Here is a 20,493-nt window from a genome sequence, read left to right as displayed (position 1 = left end):
TGTGAGTAGGGATTTTCTCACCACCCCTTCATTATTCCAATCATGCTAGAGGGAGAGGTTGGGACACGGGAATTGGGACAAGGTGGGATGGAAAGGAGGGAGAGAGTTGGGGAGGAGGGAGAAGATGAGATGGGGAGGAGGGAGAGAGTTGGATGGGAAAGAGGGAGGGTATAGGATGGAAAGGAGGGAGAGGATGGAATGGGGGAGGAGAGAGAGGGTGGGATGGGGAGCAAGAGAGAGTGGGACGGAGAGGTGGGAGAGAACATAAGAACATAAGAAATAGGAGCAGGAGTAGGCCATCTGGCCCTTCGAGCCTGCCCCGCCATTCAATAAGATCATGGCTGATCTGTCGTGGCTCAGTTCCACATTCCCGCCCTCTCCCCATAACCCTTAATCCCCTCTCTTATCAGAAACCCATCAACCAGCGTCTTAAAAATATTTAGCGAGGTAGCCTCCACCACTTCAACGGGCAGAGAATTCCAGAGATTCACCACCCTTTGAGTGAAGAAGTTCTTCCTCAACTCCGTTCTAAACCGCGCCCCCCTTTATCTTGAGGGTGTGCCCCCTAGTCCTACTGTCCTTTCTGAGTGGGAAGAGTCTTTCCACCTCTATCCTATCCATCCCATTCATCATCTTATACGTCTCAATGAGATCTCCTCTCATTCTTCTAAACTCTAACGAGTACAAGCCTAGTTTATTCAGCCTCTCCTCATAGCTCAACCCCCTCAACTCCAGCATCAGCCTAGTAAACCTCCTCTGCACTCCCTCCAAGGCCAAAATATCCTTGCGTAAGTACAGCGCCCAAAACTGCACACAGTACTCCAGCTGCGGCCTCACCAATGCCCTATATAGCCGCAGCAAGACCTCCCTACTTTTATATTCAACCCCCCTCGCTATGAAGGCCAGCATCCCATTCGCCTTCCTGACCACCTGCAAGCTGGGTTTTTGCGACTCATGCACAAGGACGAGGGTGACGTGGAGGAGGAGGGAGATAGTGGGATGGGGAGATAAGAGGTGGGATGGGGAATTAGGATTATTAGAAAAATGAGGGAAGAAGGTTCAGAGAAGAATTGTACTATTGATAAAGTGGAGTCAGAAGGAAATATAAATGAATTCAGGAAAAGATTGGAGACTGTCAAGGGAATGCTGTAGCTGACATTTCCATGTGTACCAACATTGACACAAATCTAGTAAGCAACACTGACATTAGCATTGTCCCAGCACTGGCACCTACACTTGCACTATTACTGGCACCTACAGAGCGGATTTATCACTGGACATAAGAGCATTATAAGAGTATAAGTAGGCCATTCGGCCCCTCAAGCCTGTTTCCTCATTCAGCATGATCATGCTTGTCTCCTGCCTCAATTTCATCTTCCACACTATCCCCATATCACTTAATCCCCTTAGTCTCTACTAGCTTTCACTAGCAGTGACACACAGATCAAACTGTCTGCCTCTGAGCTGAAATTTTGTTCGAAGATAACTTTCATCAGCAAGGGTTTGGTGACAAGAGATTGCTGAAGAACGAGACACTCAGCTCCCTGCACGTTTTTCCTATCTTCTTCAAACAGGAATGAAATTTGCTGTTTGGAGTAAAATAATATTGTTGAACAATTTCAAAATAACTTAGGGCTTGACTTCAACTTACCTGAAGGTCGATCTTGTAATCTACCCCTGGTTGAAGTCTGTTCACATCATTGTCCCACAGGACCTGGGCAATGTCTGACAGTTCTGTATTGCTTGCCATTCTGAAGGAAGCAGAGAAAATCAGTTTCAGAAGATGAAGCTGGACTTTCAGGAGTGAAGTTCACCATCAGAATCCAAGTCAATTCAAAGGAAAATGTGGCGAGATGGATAAAGTCGTGATTCATCATCACCCTTTTGTACCTCAGCTGAGGGAGAATTTCCCCCTCATAAGTCAATAAAGTGAAGCAAATGTATAAAGCACGCCTCCCCCTTAACCCCAGGGGTAAATGCACTATGGCAAAAAGCTCAGTTACTGATCAGTGTGTAGATAGGGAGAAGCCTCGGTGCCATGACTTCATAACATTAACATTAGGACAGAAAAAAAAAATAGGCCATATGGATCTTCGAGGCCATTCAGCTACTCAACAAAGACAATGCTTGTGGTCTTGGCTCCACTTTCCTGCCTATCCCCATTATCCTCCTTTATAGAGCAAAATTCTGTCAAACTCAGCCATGAATATATTCATTCACTGGTCTCCAAGTTATAAAATGTCGAAGTTGAACAGCCCTGTGAGAGAAGAAATTCCTCCTCATCTCCTTCTAAAATGGGAGACCCTTGAATGATGCTCACTTGCTCCAGATATCCCCCCACCAAGGGAAACACCTTCTGTGTCAAGTCCCCTAAGAACCCCTTATATCAATAAAACCTTAGTGTGATTCTGATTCCAATTACTCAGAATCCCATTCCTAGCAGTAATTAACCCTTTACCAGCTTCAGTCTTGAGCAACTCTCTTAGTCTCTAGTGTAACATTCCAGAGTGGGCAGTCCCCTCCTATTTCAGGAGTAAGCCTTCCTCCAAAGGTTGACTAATTTATTGATACTGAGGCTAATTGTAACATCCTTTTTTCTGCCTCCATTGAAACCGAGTGATTCAGCATAGATAAGGGATGGAACATGTAACTCTCTGGCTTGTATACCTTTGTCCAGTGTGTTAAAGGATGGCTGTTCATATTCTTACACACATCCTATAGAGTCATTTACAGCACAGAATGAGGATATTCAGTCCATTGAGTCCATGCCAGCTCTCTGTGGAACAATCAATCAGTCCCACTCCCTTGCTCTCCCCATAGCCCTGGAAATTTATTACCCTCGTGCGCAATTGGAGAGGCCCATCCCTGGAGCTGTTGGTACTCATCATTTAACCTTCTCACACAGCCGTATGTGCACTCTCTGCTGCCAAGGCCTCTACACACTTGTTTAGTCCCCTTTCAAAACCCCAAGGCCTGGCCAGAAATTATTCAGTGTGTTGGAGTTTGGGTGGTGCGGGGTCCCTCAAGTGTTGAGTGGAGAGCGACATTGATGTTAGTTAGTCCTGGGGGTCTGTGCTGCTACTCTTCAATAGGATACTGTTGGGAGTGTCCAGTGTGTTAAAGGATGGCTGTTCATATTCTTACACACACCCTTTACAGCACAGACTGAGGATATTCAGCCCATTGAGTCCATGCTGGCTCTCTGTGGAGCAATCAATCAGTCCCACTCCCTTGCTCCCTCCCCATAGCCCTAGAAATTTATTACCCTCATGTGCTATCCAATTTAAGAACATAAGAACATAAGAACATAAGAAATAGGAGCAGGAGTAGGCCATCTAGCCCTTCGAGCCTGCCCCGCCATTCAATAAGATCATGGCTGATCTGTCGTGGCTCAGTTCCACTTTCCCGCCCTCTCCCCATAACCCTTAATCCCCTCTCTTATCAAGAACCCATCAACCCGCTTCTTAAAAATATTTAGCGAGGCAGCCTCCACCACTTCAACGGGCAGAGAATTCCAGAGATTCACCACCCTTTGAGTGAAGAAGTTCCTCCTCAACTCCGTTCTAAACCGCCTCCCCTTTATCTTGAGGCTGTGCCCCCTAGTCCTACTGTCTTTTTTGAGCGGGAAGAGTCTCTCCACCTCTATCCTATCCATCCCATTCATCATCTTATACGTCTCAATGAGATCTCCCCTCATTCTTCTAAACTCTAACGAGTACAAGCCTAGTTTATTCAGCCTCTCCTCATAGCTCAATCCCCTCAACTCCGGTATCAGCCTAGTAAACCTCCTCTGCACTCCCTCCAGGGCCAAAATATCCTTGCGCAGGTGCGGCGCCCAAAACTGCACACAGTACTCCAGCTGCGGCCTCACCAATGCCCTATACAGCTGCAGCAAGACCTCCCTACTTTTATATTCAATCCCCCTCGCTATGAAGGCCAGCATCCCATTCGCCTTCCTGACCACCTGCTGCACCTGCAAGCTGGGTTTTTGCGACTCATGCACAAGGACCCCGAGGTCCCTCTGCACCGTCGCCTGCTGCAGTTTTTCGCCACGTAAGTAATAGTCCTTCCTACCATTCTTCCTACCAAAGTGGACCACCTCACACTTGCCAACATTAAATTCCATTTGCCATTTCCTGGCCCATTCGCCCAGCCTATCTAGATCCTTCTGCAGACTCTCCACACCCTCCGCACAATTTGCCTTTCCCCCAATCTTGGTGTCATCAGCAAATTTCGACACCCTGCACTCGGTTCCCTCCTCCAGATCATCTATATAAATGGTAAATAGCTGAGGCCCCAGCACCGACCCCTGGGGCACCCCACTAGTCACCAACCGCCAATCCGAATAGCACCCATTGACCCCTACTCTCTGCCTCCTATTTGACAACCAATCCTCTATCCACGCTAACACCCTACCCCCAACTCCATGTCCCCTGACCTTCTGCAATAACCTCTTGTGAGGTACCTTGTCAAACGCCTTCTGAAAATCCAGAAAGACCACATCCACCAGCTCTCCTCTATCCACTGCCCTAGACACATCCTCATAGAACTCCAGTAAATTTGTCAGACACGACTTCCCTTTAATGAAACCGTGTTGCGTCCGCCCTATCAAGCAATTCCCTTCAAGATGCCTCGCAATTTCCTCCTTAATGACGGATTCTAACATTTTACCTACCACAGACGTTAAACTAACCGGCCTATAATTCCCTGCCTTTTGCCTGGCACCCTTCTTAAACAATGGCGTAACATTAGCCGTTTTCCAATCTTCCGGCACTTCCCCGGAATCCAGCGACGTCTGGAAAATAACCACCAAGGCATCCACTATAACCTCCGCCATTTCTTTCAGAACCCTCGGATGCATTCCATCCACCTTCTGAAATTATTCATTGGCTCTATTTCCAACCCTCTTTTCGGCAGCGAGTTCCGAGTGGTTCTCACTAAAGTTCAGGTTTATTTATTAGTGTCATAAATAGGCTTACATTAACACGGCAATGAAGTTACTGTGAAAATCCCCCAGTCGCCACACTCCAGCGCCCGTGCGGGTACACTGAGGGAGAATTTAGCATGTCCAATGCACCTAACCAGCACATCTTTCTGTGGGAGGAAACCGGAGCACCCGGAGGAAACTCATGCAGACACAGGAAGAATGAGCAAACTCCACACAGACAGTGACCTGAGCCTTGTCCCTGGCACTGTGAGGCAGCAGTGCTAATCACTGTGCTGCCTCTATCAAATCTTGTCTTAACCTCCTTACCCCCAAGGAGAACAACTCCGGCTTCTCAAACCTAACCTTGTAGCTGACCTTGTGTTTACCCACGGAACCAGTCTGGTAAATCTCTGCTGCACCCTCTCATATCTATCCCAGTGTGATGACAAGAAATGGACTCAATGCTGCAGTTGGAGCCTAACCAGAGTTTTCAAGATAACTTCCCAACTTTTGTACTCAATACCTCTTGTTGATGCCTTGAATCCCCTATGCTTTATTAATTGGTCTCGCAACATACCCTCTCTCTTTCAAAGATCTATGCATATGAACTCCCAGATCCCTCCATCTCTGCAAATTCTATAAAACTATGCCCTTAAGTCTACATTGCTTCTTTCTATCCCTTCTATCAAAATACATCATCTCACATTTCTCAGTATTAAGTTCCATCTATGTCTACCCAGTTATACCTACCTATGTCCCATGTCCCACTGAATTTGATTGGTATCATCCTCTCTGTTAGCCACACCAAATTTGGTATCATTGACAAATGTTGACATTTTACTCTTTATTCCAATTTATACCAAAAATAACGGTGGTCTTCACACTGAAACCTTGGGCAACACTATTGTCCACCACTCTCCAGTCTGAACAATAACCATTTGCTCATTGTTTTCTATCATCTAACCTGACAGTTTTCAAATTCCCTGAACCTTAATTTTCTTAACCAGCCTTATATGTGGTATTTTGTCAGGTGCATTCTTAAAATCCATATAGACAACATCCAATGCATTCCCCACATCAACCTTCTCTGTTACTTCACCAAAAAATTCAAGGAGATTTGTAAAGCCTGATCTGCCTTTTACAAATCCCTGCTAGTTCCCTTTTCATTAGCTCAAACGTCTCCAAATACCTTTTAATTTTTCCCTGATTATTGTATCTAAAACTTTACCCACCGTGAATGTTAAACAGAGCAACCTATAGTGACTAGTAATATTTTTACACCCTTTCTTGAATAAGAGCATCACATTTGCCACTCTCCAATCTTCTCCCTCTCCCAAATTGATGCAAGATTGTGGCAATCACTGTCTCTAGTGGATTTTTATAGTAACTTCATTGCAGCATTAATGTAAACCTGCTTGTGACACTAATAAACAAACTTAAACTATTTCCACTTGTATTAGAAACCTGGGATGCAAAGCATTCACACGAGGTAACTTATCAGCATAGCCAGCCTTTCCCATACATCCTTCCTTTCAATTTTCACGCCTTCCATTACCCCTACCATCTCCACATCTACCAACACTTTATCAGTTTCCTCTTCCTCAGTAAACAGCAATACAAGGTCCTCAATTATTATTCTAACCTTGCCCTTCACCTCTAAGCTTATATCGCTTCTTTGTCCTAATAGGCCCCACACCATTTCTTTCCACCTGCTAACAATCTGCAGACCAGTAGAAAGATATTTAACTTCTCATTTGTAGTAACTGCCACTCTATTCTCGCATTCTCTCTTTACCTGTCATAGTTTCCTCTTCAGTTCCACTTTCAATTTATAAGTGAGATTTACCATGCAACCCATCATGTGATTCACCACAGGGAGAGGCAGCCTACCACTGGCCAGTGGTGGGATCTTCTGGTCCCACAGTTGCCAACAGGGTTTCCTGTTGAATGCACCCCTCACCACTGGGAACCCACGGCAGGCATGCACCGTTGGCAGCACAGGTAGATCCCACCGACATGAATGTCGGTGTTTGCAGCTGTATAGGGCATTGGTGAGGCCGCAGCTGGAGTACTGTGTGCAGTTTTGGGCGCCGCACTTACGCAAGGATATTTTGGCCTTGGAGGGAGTGCAGAGGAGGTTTACTAGGCTGATACCAGAGTTGAGGGGGTTGAGCTATGAGGAGAGGCTGAATAAACTAGGCTTGTACTCGTTAGACTTTAGAAGAATGAGGGGAGATCTCATTGAGACGTATAAGATGATGAATGGGATGGATAGGATAGAGGTGGAGAGACTCTTTCCGCTCAGAAAGGACAGTAGGACTAGGGGGCACACCCTCAAGATAAAGGGGGGGCAGTTTAGAACGGAGTTGAGGAGGAACTTCTTCACTCAAAGGGTGGTGAATCTCTGGAATTCTCTGCCCGTTGAAGTGGTGGAGGCTGCCTCGCTAAATATTTTTAAGACGCGGGTTGATGGATTTCTGATAAGCAAGGGGATTAAGGGTTATGGGGAGAGGGCGGGAATGTGGAACTGAGCCACGACAGATCAGCCATGATCTTATTGAATGGCGGGGCAGGCTCGAAGGGCTAGATGGCCTACTCCTGCTCCTATTTCTTATGTTCTTATGAATGGCCAGAAAGTTCCTACTATTGTATTTAATCTTTTTCCCACTTGAAGAATTCATCTGACGTGCATCTGTAAAAACTTTAACAATTACAGTTTAGAAAGTCTTACCTTCCTTGATGCCACTTTTGGGGTAATGATTAAGGACTGCACTCCAATGTACCTTCGTGCTCACTCACTCACATTTAGCCTGTGCTCACTGCTGGCAAGGCCCCACTACCACCACATGTCAAGCAGCGAGAAATCAATGTGCTTGATGGCTCCTGTGGCCAAGGCTCCAAAATTCCTGGACTGTGTCCCCTCACTATCTGCATTTGGTCAGCTTTTGTGCATCTTCCTGGATGTCACTGTTTGACTGTCATTGTTGGAGTTCCTGAGCAACAATAGGAGGGCTCTCCCTCACTATCTCCCTGCAAAGCGAGGATATTGAAAGGGTTAGGTAAAGCGATTGGTCAGCAGAAAGAATTCAGCCATGTCAGCACATTGCAGAGCTCTTAATACAAAAAGTGGGCCCAGAACATTGAAAAGCAGCCAGTCAGATCGCCCATGCTTAGCCTCTCTGACCTCCAACCTGACGGGCACAGAGCAGAGGGATTACTGTCACTCTCAATGCGAACATTCAACCCTGCCCTGAGTATTTACTAAACTGTAAAGAGAAACAAAGGATGCAAAATTGAGTGTCATAGCAACACATGTTTGTGTGTGTGCAATCACCACTGGCCACTTTCTGCACTACCCATACGTCATTCAAATTGTGGACACAAGTGCCTCCTCTGCAAATGCCCACAGATCTTGAATGGCCTGATAAAATTGGTCAATGCATGTGCAGGCAACATCTTTGTAAATCACTCCTGAAACAACAAAACTTGTGAAGTGAGGTGGTTCCTGTTCTGAGCTATTTAAAAGGTCATTCAGCTGCTTATAGGTGGCTCATAACCCCTACATTTAGAAGAAGGGCAGAAGATGCATGGGAACACCAGAATCTGCAGGTTCCCTTCCAAATCCAAACCATTCACCATCTTCTGATTGGAGCTATATTGCTATTCCTTCACTGTAACTGGATCAAAATCCTAGAACACTCTTCCCAACACTGTGGGTGTACCCACACCTCAGGGACTGCAGCGTTTCAAGAAGGCAGCTTACCACCACCTTTACAAGGGCAATTAAGGTTGGGCAATAAAAATGCTGGCCTAGAAAAAATGTATTTTAAACGTATGTTAAATTTGCAAAGGTTTGTGGAAGTGCTATAATAAATTACTTCTGAAATTTGGAGATTTTGGCTGCATACAGGAAGAAATGGAGCAAGGTCTGGGGACAATTGTTGCAGTGTCACATGTTCTGCAATATGAGCAGAACATTTTTCTTATTCATTCATGAGATGTGATCATTGCTAGTTAGGCAAGCATTTGTTGCCCGTCCCTAATTGTCCTTCCAGTTGGTAGAGATCACAGGTTTAGAAGGTGCTGTTGAAGGAACCTTGGTGAGTTGCTATAATGCACTTTGCAGATGTGATGTGGAGATGCCGGCATTGGACTGGAGTTGGCACAGTAAGAAGTCTCACAACACCAGGCTGAAGTCCAACAGGTTTATTTAGTATCACGAGCTTTCAGAGAACTGCTCCTTCATCAGGTCTAGTATAGATATCTATCTTGTAGATGATATACATGGTTGCTACTGTGCATTGGTGGCAAAGGAAGTGAATGTTTATAATATTGGATGAGGTTCTAATCAAGCGGGCTGCTTTGTCCTGGATGGTGCCGAGCATCTTGACTGTTGTTGAAGCTGCACTCATTCAGATAAGGGGAAGGTATTCCATTACACTGCTAACTTGTGCCTTCTAGATGGTGGAGAGGCTTTGGGGGCCCAAGAGGTGAGTTGCTTTCTGCAGAACTCATACCCTCTGACATGTTCTTGTAGCCACACTGTTTATATGGCTAGTCAGTCTAGCTTCTGGTCAGTGGTAACCCCCAGGATGTTGGTAATGGGGGGTTCAGTGAGGGTAATGCTATTGAATGTCAAAGGGCATCTCTTGTTGGATATGGTCACAGCCTGGCACTTGTGTGGCATGAATGTTACTTGTCACTTATCAAGTGAAATTAAAGTCATCTGAGATCCATAGTGAGCTGGTAAGATGGATACAAAACTTGCTTGAGCATACAAAGCAGAGAGTAGCAGTGGAAGGGTACTTTTCTAACTGGAGGTCTGTGACTAGCGGTGTTCCACAAGGATCAGTGCTGAGCCCTCTGTTGTTTGTAATATATATAAATGATTTGGAAGAAAATGAGGTGGCCTGATTAGTAAATTTGCAGATAATACAAAAATTGGGGGAGTAGCAGACAGAAAGGAGGATCGTCAGAGGACACAGCAGGATGTAAATCGGCTGGAGATCTGGGCTGAAAAATGACAGATGGAGTTTAACCCCGAAAAATGTGAGGTGATGTAATTTGGAAGGTCTACGGCAGAAGGAAAGTGTACAGTAAATGGTAGAGTCCTTAGAAATATTAGCAAACAAAGTGATCTAGGTGTGCAGATCCACAGTTTCCTGAAGATGGCAACTCAGGTGGAAAAGGTGGTTGAGGAGGCATGTGGCATGCTGACCTTCATAGGTTGGGGCATTGAGTCTAGGAACTGGAAACTCATGTTGCAGCTGTATAAGACTTTGGTTAGGCCGCATTTGGAGTATTGTGTACAATTCTGGTCGCCACACTACTGGAAGGATGTTGATGCATTGGAAAGGATGCAGAAGAGATTTATCAGGATGTTGCCTGGTTTGGAGGATATGGACTAGGAAGAAAGATTGAACAAACTTGGATTATTTTCATTTGAGCATCAGAGAATGAGGGGTACCTGATAGAGATTTACAAGGTTGAAAGGCTTGAATGGAGTGGATAGTCAGAGTCTTTTTCCTGGGATCACTCAGGGGCATTGGTTGAGAGTGAGAGAGGGAAAGTTTAAAAGAGATGTAAGGGGCAAGTTTTCACACAGAGGGTGGTGAATGCCTAGAACGTGCTGCCGGAGAAGGTAGTGGAAGCCAATTCCAGAATAATGTTCAAGAGACACCTGGATAGATACATGAACAGACAGGGAATGGAGGGATAAGGACCATGTAGAGGCAAGAAAATATTAGAAAGGCATCTGTGTCAGCACAGACTTGGTGGGTGGAAGGGTCTGTTCCTGAGCTGCACTGTTCTTTGTTCTAACCCAAGTCAGAATGTTGTCCCAGTCTTGCTGTATTTAGGCATCACTGCTTTAGTAACTGAGGAATCGCAAAAGGTACTGAATATTGTGCAATCTTCAGCGAACATCCTCATTTCTGACCTTATGACGGAAGGAAGGTCCATTGATATAACACTACATTCTGCACTCTCTCCTTTCCTTCTCTATGAATGATATGCTTTGTTTGTACAGTGTGCAAGAAACAATAATTTTCACTCTATTCTCAAAATGTGACAATAATAAATCAAATCAAATCAAATCTCTCTCTTCTGGAGTAATTCCTGGCCAACACTCCTTGTCCTTGGTGGAAGACACAATGATTTGCTTCATTTTCCTACCATTCTATCTGTACTTCTTGTATCAACAGTATGATTTCTTTCATTTTAGAGATTTCAACACATCAGTGTGAATTGGTTAAGACATTTGATCAGCAAACCTTGTTCTTGGGTTCTTTCAATGTGTGATTCATGGTTTGAAACTTTCTGTGAGTCCATTCATAGCAGGATGACAAGGTGCAGACCTAATATGTTGAATACTACTATCTTTCAAAAGACTTTCAAATTGAGGTCCATTGTCATTTACCAATTTCTCAGAGAATCCAAACCTATTAAAGACCTCTTCTAACCTCTCAATCGTCTTTCCTGATGAAGTTGACTTCACTATGGTGACTTCTGACCACTTGAAATGAGCGTCAACCATTACTAAGACTACATGTTCTTCAAAAGGTCCTGGAAAGTCAATGTGCACCCATTGCCAAGCCTTTCCAACCATTCCCAAGGATGCAACAATGCTAATGATGGCAGATTACATATCTTCACAATTGAAGAACACATTCCAGCTTTTTCTTCGACCTCCATGTCCAATCAGAAATAAGTCCTCACCATTTCTTTCATGCGCACAATTCCAAATGGCCTTCATTTAATTTGTCTAACACTCATCCTCACAATGGTGGTGGAATGATCACTCTGAGTCTCCAAAGTTTATACTGACAGCTCCGTACTTCAAGTGGAAAACAGCTTTAGTTCAGGGTTTTACAGGGTTTAGTTGTAAGGTTTTGCCTCGTTGCACCACGTCCATTACTTTGGAGAGTATCGGATTGGACCATATGTGCTTTTTCACTTGTCCTTAAGTGACTGGTGTATAGTCTATTGAAAAACATCACATATACGATGCACGTTCCATGTATTAACATGGCATGTCCACGATGATAACTGACCTCAACCTAGTGAACCAAAGCCATAGATTGATTAAAAAAAAGTTGATTATTATTAAAATTAATCATTATAGCCACAGAACGCATCAAGGAGGACATGAATGGGAATCAAATGTACCATCTTTCCACATTGGTTTAAACCTTCATCACTTGATAAGTGTGGTTGTTGCCAACTAACCATCTATAAAATAGTAAATTTTATTATTAAAACTTTAAATATAAAAATATAAAGCAAAATATTAAAAAGAGATGTGATAAATCATGCAAAATAATTTTAAAATAGTTTTAAACATAGACCAAAATATTAAGTATCCATTAAAATCTGTAAAATCTTTACTAGTTTGTAAAATTACAAACTGGGTGGTCTGCTCTGCAAAACTCTTGAAATTCTTAATCTCAAGAAATTTCATTAATTGGTCATTTTGTTTGTGCCACTTGCCTCTGGCACCCATAACAAATCTGAAAAGCTTAACCTCAGAGCATCTGGTCAAGTCCACGAAATCTTCTACAAGATGGTTATATTTGTCTACTTTTTCTTTCCAAGCTCTTTCAAGGGAACCATTCTTGTCTTCAAATTGTCTTCACATTGACCATAGCCACCTTATTTTCCTTACATATTAAGATATCTGGTTTAAAAAGTTGCTTATTCATTGTTTTAATATGAGGTTCTAAAAAGATCTTAAAATGGTGTTTTAAAACAAAGCCTTTCAATAGTAGTAAAACTTTTGCTGTGTCTGACAATTCTGGGGTTTTTGACGTATGGACCGTATCCCAAAATATGCCCAAAATGATTTCATTATCTGTTTTGCATCCCCAACTGATCTTCCAATAGATAAAAATTTTCTGGTGGGTATGCATTACTGAAGTAGAAGAGCGTTGATAAAATTCAACTCCTTAAAACAGTTGAATCGCACCCAGTGATTCGACACAGGATCATCAAGGAAGTAGGGAATACCAATGCCCTGATAATTTAATTTTGTTCAATTTCTAACTTCCCATTTTTTCCAATTTAGGGAAGGATCCTCGTCTATTCCTTCAGCCCTAATTAGGGCATTATGAGGATCTAAAGCCTCCATAGAGTCATAGACGTTTACAGCATGGAAACAGGCCCTTCAGCCCAACTTGTCCATGCCACCCTTTTGTTTTGAAACCTGTAGCTAATCCCAATTGCCTGCATTAGGCCCATATCCCTCTATACTCATCGTACCCATGTAACCATCTAAATGCTTTTTAAAAGATAAAATTGTACCCGCCTCTACTACTACCTCTGGCAGCTTGTTCCAGACACTCAATACTCTTTGTGTGAAAAAATTGCCCCTCTGGATACTTTCGTATCTCTTCCCTTTAACCTTAAACCTATGCCCTCTAGTTTTAGACTCCCCTACCTTTGGGAAAAGATATTGACCAACTAGCTGATCTGCGCCTTTCATTATTTTATAGACCTCTATAAGATTGCCCCACAGCCTCCCATGCCCCAGAGAAAAAAGTTCCAGTCTATCCAGCCTCTCTTATGACTCAATCCATCAAGTCCCAGTAGCATCGTGGTAAATCTTTTCTGCACTCTTTCTAGTTTAATAATATCCTTTCTATTATCACTTCTTTAACAACCCGGAGGCTCCTTAACTAGATGCAATTAAAATCTAAATCTACTCCATAATAGTGGAAGAAGGACAACACCTCTGAAACTTCACTCTTCCAAAAACTTCCCTATTTCTTTAAAATAGATATTGGGATTTTAGATTCAAGTTTTGGAAGTACTAACCCCCCTCTCTTATCTTAGAATAGAGAATTCCTTCCGCAATGTGTTCAGGTAGATATAGTATGTTCTCCGCCACCTTTTTAATATCCAATGTGATAAGCTTATTTTGAGATACCTCAGTTAGAATTAACTAATAATAGAAGATAGGGGTGAAGTAAACTTTTATAATATATTAAATGTTTATGTTGGTTTATTAGCTTATATACATTATTCAAGATGGCAATATTTTTGTTACAGCCCGATTTATTAATCATAAATCCTCTTTGACTTTTAATAGACTGATTACTTTATCTAATCATCTACAGATTATTTTAGTAAAAGTTCTCAATGGCAAAGATCCAATAGTTAAGGGGTGGCCAAGTATCAATACTTTCAAGGGCCTCCATCTCATCGAATTTGGGAATTAGAATCATCTCGTCATCTTTAATGTATTAGGAACATCTCCTGTAGAAAGCCAAATGTTTTAGATTAGCACTAACACACTAGGAAATTTATTCAAGCACTTTAATATATCCTTAACTTTAATTCCGTCTGGACCGGGAGCTGTATCCTTCATAAATTGCTTTAAAGTCATAATGATTTCCTGATCTGTAATTGGGTCCAATAAACCTTTATAATCTCATTTGGTTTTACTTTCTCAAATTTGTTAATATCCACTCTGACTTTATTTGTTCTTAGCCTCTCTGTAAAATATTTCTCCAAATCTTTGATAGCTAATGGGCATTTAATATTCTGCAGACCCACCATTAATTATCTCACTAATTCCCCCTGTTTAAATGTATATAGCTATTGAGTCTTTCTGAAATTACTTTTTTGACTAGCTCTTGATCTTGAGGCTCGATTATTTTTACTATACCTTATAGGATTTATAGTAACCAATTTCTTTTTACTTTTAGCATCTGTTTGTTTATTTTTAAATCCTTGCTTAATTAACTTATCTATTAGGTCTTTATTTCTTTTACTAATCTCAAGTCTTTTAGTTCCCCATTTATCTGGTCAAATTGGTTCTAAAATCAAATCTGCAACTATCTTGGAATTAATTTTATTGCTGCTATTTTCCTGACTATTTTCCTTCATTATTTTATTGTTCACTTCTCTCCTTTCTATATTTTCATTGAATCCTAGGAAGTCATCACTATCTTCAAGATTTAATGTTTGCTCTATCTCATCATTAACAATAATATCAGAATATGGTTCATTTAATGTCTCCACTGGATTATTCAAATTCTCTTTCTTGCTTCAATTTAATATATCCCACCGTTCTTCTTTTATCAGAGATTCACTTGTTCATTTTGGATTTTAAAAATTCAACAATTTTACAATTGATATTTGAGCAATTTTTAAACTTTAATTCTAATTCTATAAGAGCTTCAGTCTCTCCCTCTGTCCAAGCTGAGCATATTTTACTTACAGCCTCTTTACTTTCTTTATTAACATTCCTTTCTACCCATATTTTATTCCTCTGTATTGAATGGCTTTTATCCTCATGCGTGTTCAATCCTCTCTGCATTTTAAATTCTTTACCATACATTTTACATCTAAATTTCTGCATGTCTAAACTCGAAATCTCTACTCTATTATCCTCATTACACTTGCCATAATGGCAAGCTGTGGAGTGGAACTCTCCAATTTTACCGCATTTTGTACATATCACTTTTAATCTATATTCTTTATGTACCACTTTGATATGTTCTTTAAGCATCTTAAGGGAATTAAAGATGATAGGGCAAATGGAACAAATATATTCTGTACATGGATAGGAAATATTTATAAATGAATCCGACAAAGATTTAGATTTATTAAGTTCTACCTTAGTAACATATTAAAATTAGACTCCAGTGTCTTAGACTTCCTCCCAGCAAAAGGGTTATAAAGATTATTATCAATAAGACTGTTAAAAGGTATCAAACTAAATTCAACACTCTTGTTATAAAATATTAAGTCCGTAGAATTATTAAAAGGAGATCATGATCCTTATCCTCCCAGATTCCTTCTCTCATAACCGAGTTAATATCCTATAGTTTGATGTCACTGTGTATGCCAATGTCAGGTCCCACAGATGTTCCCAGGGTTGTCTCAACTGTCAAATAATGGTTACTCTGTCACAAGAATACCATCAACTGTTCAAAGTTTCCTCATTGGTTTGATTAAGTCATCCTCCAAGGTTTTAGTGGAGGTGGGTTAAAATGTCTGGGGGCGCACAGGTTTGGCACCCCTGTCACCGCAATTGCAGATACAACAACAGGACTTAACGTTACGGTCCACAGTGACCACTCAACCAGAATGGGGATGTTCTTAATCTGGTTATCATCCCAACCGGTACAATTATCAGCTTCCGCTCCAACCGCCATTGTTTACTTTCTCTATTTGAACTCCACCTGTAGGAGGAAAATTGGTTTCTGCAAATCACCCAGCGTATATGATTTAGCTCAGTCAGAGTTAGCTGTCTTAGTAGATTTTAGGAAACCTCTCTAAACTGAGCAACTCAGAGTAGAGGGGACATCTAGACTCTAAGAAGATATTTCCAGGAGTACCAAGTGGAGGTACTGATGCGGCTCTGGTTAAAAACCATGAAACACCAGAGTCATAGCTACTCCCAAAGTAGATGATGCTTCTGCTTGAGTAGTCTGACAAACTATTTGCTAATGGTGATCGTGAAAGTCCATCTACATTACAATGGAGACTTCATTGTCAATACTCAATGGTATAAGTATGTGCAGACAAAAGCAATGACCATTTCTGCATTCTACTTGCTGCTAGTGACAGAATTCCTGTGTGTGGTCCAAAAATTGCCTTCAATGGATGATGTTCCATCAATAGTGTGAACTTTCTTCCACACAGGAATTGATGGAACCTTTTTACTCCAAAGATAATCCCTCAGGCTCTCCTTTTGATTTGTGTTTGGTTACTTTCAACTTTGTTCAATGTTTGAAACACAAAGGTAATTTGTTCGCTGACAGCGTTATATGGGATAGCACCTGTCACAGAAAGATCCAGCAGGTTTCTCCCTCTCCCAGTAAAATAACAGAACTGCTCTCTGTTCTACATCCATTTGTGATCAATGTTTTAACCTGCTTTCTCATAGTGTGTGGCACTTTTCCAGATCTCTGTCTGTTTTTATCCTTCTTACCCACATCTTCACGGTAAGCAGATAACCACACTCCTTTGTTGAAAATCTTGGCTCTGTTTCCATTGCTGTTGCCAAGGTTCTATCACATTGCTCTGTGAGAATACAGATTTCTTCTAAATCTTAAATGTGCCTGGAGCATGTTTGTTCCGAATCTGTGCCCTCCAATCTGATACCCTGGTAGCTCCAGTAACCATCCATCTGCAGCATTCCCTTCGGTCCTATCTACCAACTTAAACAAAACACGGCACTTCGCTGGATGTTGTCAAATAATAATAATTGATATTGGATTCATACAGGCCTTTCCCAATTTCAGAATATCCCAACAGCCAATGAAGTATTTTCAAAGTGTAATCACTGTTGCAATGTGGCAATCAATTAGCTCGCAGCAAGATCTCACACACCATGATGATATCATCTGTTTTAGTGATGTGGGCTGAAGGTTAAACATCCAGCCAGACAAGAGGGAAAACCTTTCAGCTGCTCCTCTTCGAATAGTAGCCATGATTTCTTTCACATCCCACCTGAAAAACAGCACATCTGACAATGCAGTACTTCCACGATACTGCTCTTCTCATAATTTGCTTTTGAATGGTTCTATCACTCATTAAGCTAATCTTTCTCTTCACTCTATTTGTATTCTACACCCTCTCCGTTCCTTCTCTATGTACTCTATGAATGGTATATTCTTGTCTGTAATAGCTCGCAAAAAACAATACTTTTCACTGTAGCCCAATACATGTGACAATAATAAATCAATCAATCAATACAGCACTCCTGTTCTGACACAATAGCATTAACACAGCCAGGAGTATGGACTTGAACCATAACTTTCTGATTAAGAGATAAGAATGCCACTGAGCCATGGTTAAATATACAATTAAATATCTAAACATCTACCCGCATAATGGAATAGATCTATATCATAGGATCATGGACATATCATTTCATAGATAGCGAGGCAGCATTTGATCAAGTGCGGCATCAAGGAATCCCTGTAGAAACATAGAAACCAGAAGCGGTAGACAATTCTGCATTTCAAGCCTGCTCCACCATTCAGCTTACTCATGGCTGATTATCAAATTCAATATCCTGATCCCCCCCTTCCTCCCATATCCCTTAATCCCTTTAGCCCCAAGAGCTAAATCTAATTTCTTCTTAAAATCAGAAAATGTTTTGGCCTCAAATACATTCAGTGGTAGTAAATTCCACACATTCACCACCTCTGGGTGGGGGAATTTCTCCTCATGAGAAGAAGCAAAGTCAATGAGAACCAGACAGAAATCTCGACTAGTCCAAGTCACCTAGCTTAAATGACAATGGCTATGATTTTTGAAGGTCAAAGCTCAGCGTCAATACATCCCTGCAGAAGCTCCTCATGATACCTGCATCATCAAAAGAGCTTCCATCCATCGTAAAGGGTGGTGAATCTCTGGAATGCTCTGCCCGTTGAAGTGGTGGAGGCTACCTCGCTAAATATATTTAAGACACGGGTAGATAGGTTTTTGGTAGGCAAGGGAATTAAGGGTTATGGGGAGAAAGCGGAAAAGTGGAACTGAGCCACTTCAGATCAGCCATGATCTTATTGAATGGCAGGGCAGGCTTGAGGGGCTAGATGGCCTACTCCTGCTCCTATTTCTTATGTTCTTATGTAAGAACGGAGTGGGGTTGTTCATTAGTAGTTGCACAATGTTCAGTACAATTTCCCCAGGTATGAGTGAGGTCTGTATCCACATGCAGCCAGACCTGAAAAATATTCAGGTTTGGGTTGATAAGTGGCAAGTGCTAGGCAGTACCCATCTCCAAGAACCGAGAATATGAATCCCCACCAGCAACAGCCTGGCAGTTACCATTGACCAGAAACATAATGGGACCAGTCATTTGAATGCTGTGGCTACAAGAGCAGGTCAGAGGCTGAGTATTCTGTGCAGAGTGATGTTTCTGACTTCGGAATGATCTGTCCGTCATCTACAAAACACAAATCAGGAGTGTAATGGAATACTCTCCACTTGCCAAGATGAGTCTAGCTCCAACAACACTCATGAAGCTTAGCAACATCAAAGACAAAGCAGCTATTTGAATTGACCCTTATGTACCAAATTAAACACTAATTCCCTCACCACCGACAAAAAGTGGCAGCCTTGTGTATCACCTACAAGACGCACTGCAGCAACTCACCAAGATTCCTTAGTACATTCCAAACCCACAAACGCTATTGCCTAACAGGACAAGAGCAGCAGATGCATGGAAACACTTGCAATTTCCCCTACAAATCACTCACCATCCTGACTTGGAACTATATCATAGTTCTTTCACTGTCATGGAGCCAAAATCAAGCCAAAGTCACTCCCCATTGGTACCTACAGCACAACGACTGCAGTGTTCCACTAGGGCAGTTAGAGGTGGGAAATAAATACTGGCCTTGCCAGTGGTGCAAAGTACAAATATAGAGTGGCACGGTAGCACAGTCGTTAGCACTGCTTCTTCACAGCTCCAGGGACCTGCGTTTGATTCCCGGCTTGGGTCACTATCTGTGTGGAGTCTGCACATTCTCTGTGTGTCTGCATGGGTTTCCTCCAAGAGCTCTGGTTTCCTCCCACAGTCCAAAGATATGCGGGTTAGGTCGATTGGCCATGCTAAAAAATTGCCCCTTAGTGTTCTGAGATGTGTAGATTAGAGGGATTAGCGGGTAAATATGTAGGAATGTGGGACAGGCCCTGGGTGGGATTGTGGTCAGTGCAGACTTGATTGGCCTAGTGGCCTCTTTCTGCACTATAGGATTTCTACAATTCTATGATTCTAAATTGCAGTAATTTCAAAAATTACATCAAATGAAACATTCTGACATTGGAATCATAGAAAATTAAAGCATTAGAGGTCATTCAGCCCACTGCATCCACCCTGATCAACAAGCAGCCTTCCAGTCTACACTTATTTTCAAACCTTGGATTGTGTTCTTTAGATTTTGTACTTCAATTGACATTGAAGTAATTTTTAAAACTATGAATGTTTCTGTCTCCAACACTCTTTCAGATAGTGTGTTCCAGATCCCCACCACCTTCTGAGTAGAGATATTTCCTCAAATCCCCTCCGAACCTTCCATATCTTACCCTCAATCTAGGCCCTCTTGTTATGGATCCCTCAGCCAAGAGAAATGTGCCCTTCCTAACCATTCTATCTTCCTCTCATAAATATATTCAATCAAATAAGTCTCCCCTCAGCCTCTTGTATTTCAGAGAAAACAACCCTAGCCAATCCAATATTTTTATGTAACTGAAATTCTCCAGTCAAGGCAATATCCTCATACGTCTCCTCTGTTGTGCAATCACGTATTTCTATCGTGTAATGACCAGAACTGCATGGAATACTCCAGCTGTGGTCTAACTAGTATTTTATACGCTTTCCATACAACCTCTATCTCTTATATTCTTTGTTCTGATGACTTCAGCCAGACTAATGAGGTTGGCTTGCTAGAGTATGAACTACCTGATGAGTCCCATCCCATCACCAGGACACACCTTGGAGGGCCTTGTTGACACAGAGCGGCGGAGGTGTCCAGTGGAGGTCCCTCTATGGAGGGATCTCCCTCACTATCTTGGAGACCTAGGGTGGAGGGTGCGACATGCAGCAAT

The 20,493-nt window shown here is 42.1% G+C and overlaps 2 protein-coding genes across 3 annotated transcripts in view; one reads left to right on the top strand and one right to left on the bottom strand.

The window, feature by feature from the left end:
• Nucleotides 1–20,493, bottom strand: part of endou2 (endonuclease, polyU-specific 2) — a 200,289-nt gene that overhangs the window by 7,655 nt on the left and 172,141 nt on the right. Inside the window, exons 1-2 of one of the 2 annotated variants that reach the window (XM_080207537.1) lie at nt 7,658–9,114; nt 1,652–1,751 (exon numbers count right to left, since the gene is read on the bottom strand). In XM_080207537.1, the coding sequence (XP_080063663.1) occupies nt 1,652–1,750 (99 nt within the window). In that variant the 5' untranslated portion in view covers nt 1,751; nt 7,658–9,114. Of the gene's footprint in view, nt 1–1,651; nt 1,752–7,657; nt 9,115–20,493 lie in introns of those variants that run through there. The other variant, XM_080207536.1, reaches the window with a different exon arrangement.
• Nucleotides 1–20,493, top strand: part of kcp (kielin cysteine rich BMP regulator) — a 196,424-nt gene that overhangs the window by 7,455 nt on the left and 168,476 nt on the right. The window lies entirely within an intron of this gene.

Source organism: Carcharhinus amblyrhynchos, chromosome 19 (assembly GCF_965287045.1).
Source record: "Carcharhinus amblyrhynchos chromosome 19, sCarAmb.v2.hapA, whole genome shotgun sequence".
Taxonomy (NCBI): Eukaryota; Metazoa; Chordata; class Chondrichthyes; order Carcharhiniformes; family Carcharhinidae; genus Carcharhinus; species Carcharhinus amblyrhynchos.
The sequence above is the reverse complement of the archived record's forward strand: the minus strand, read 5'-3'. Positions and strand labels throughout refer to the sequence as shown.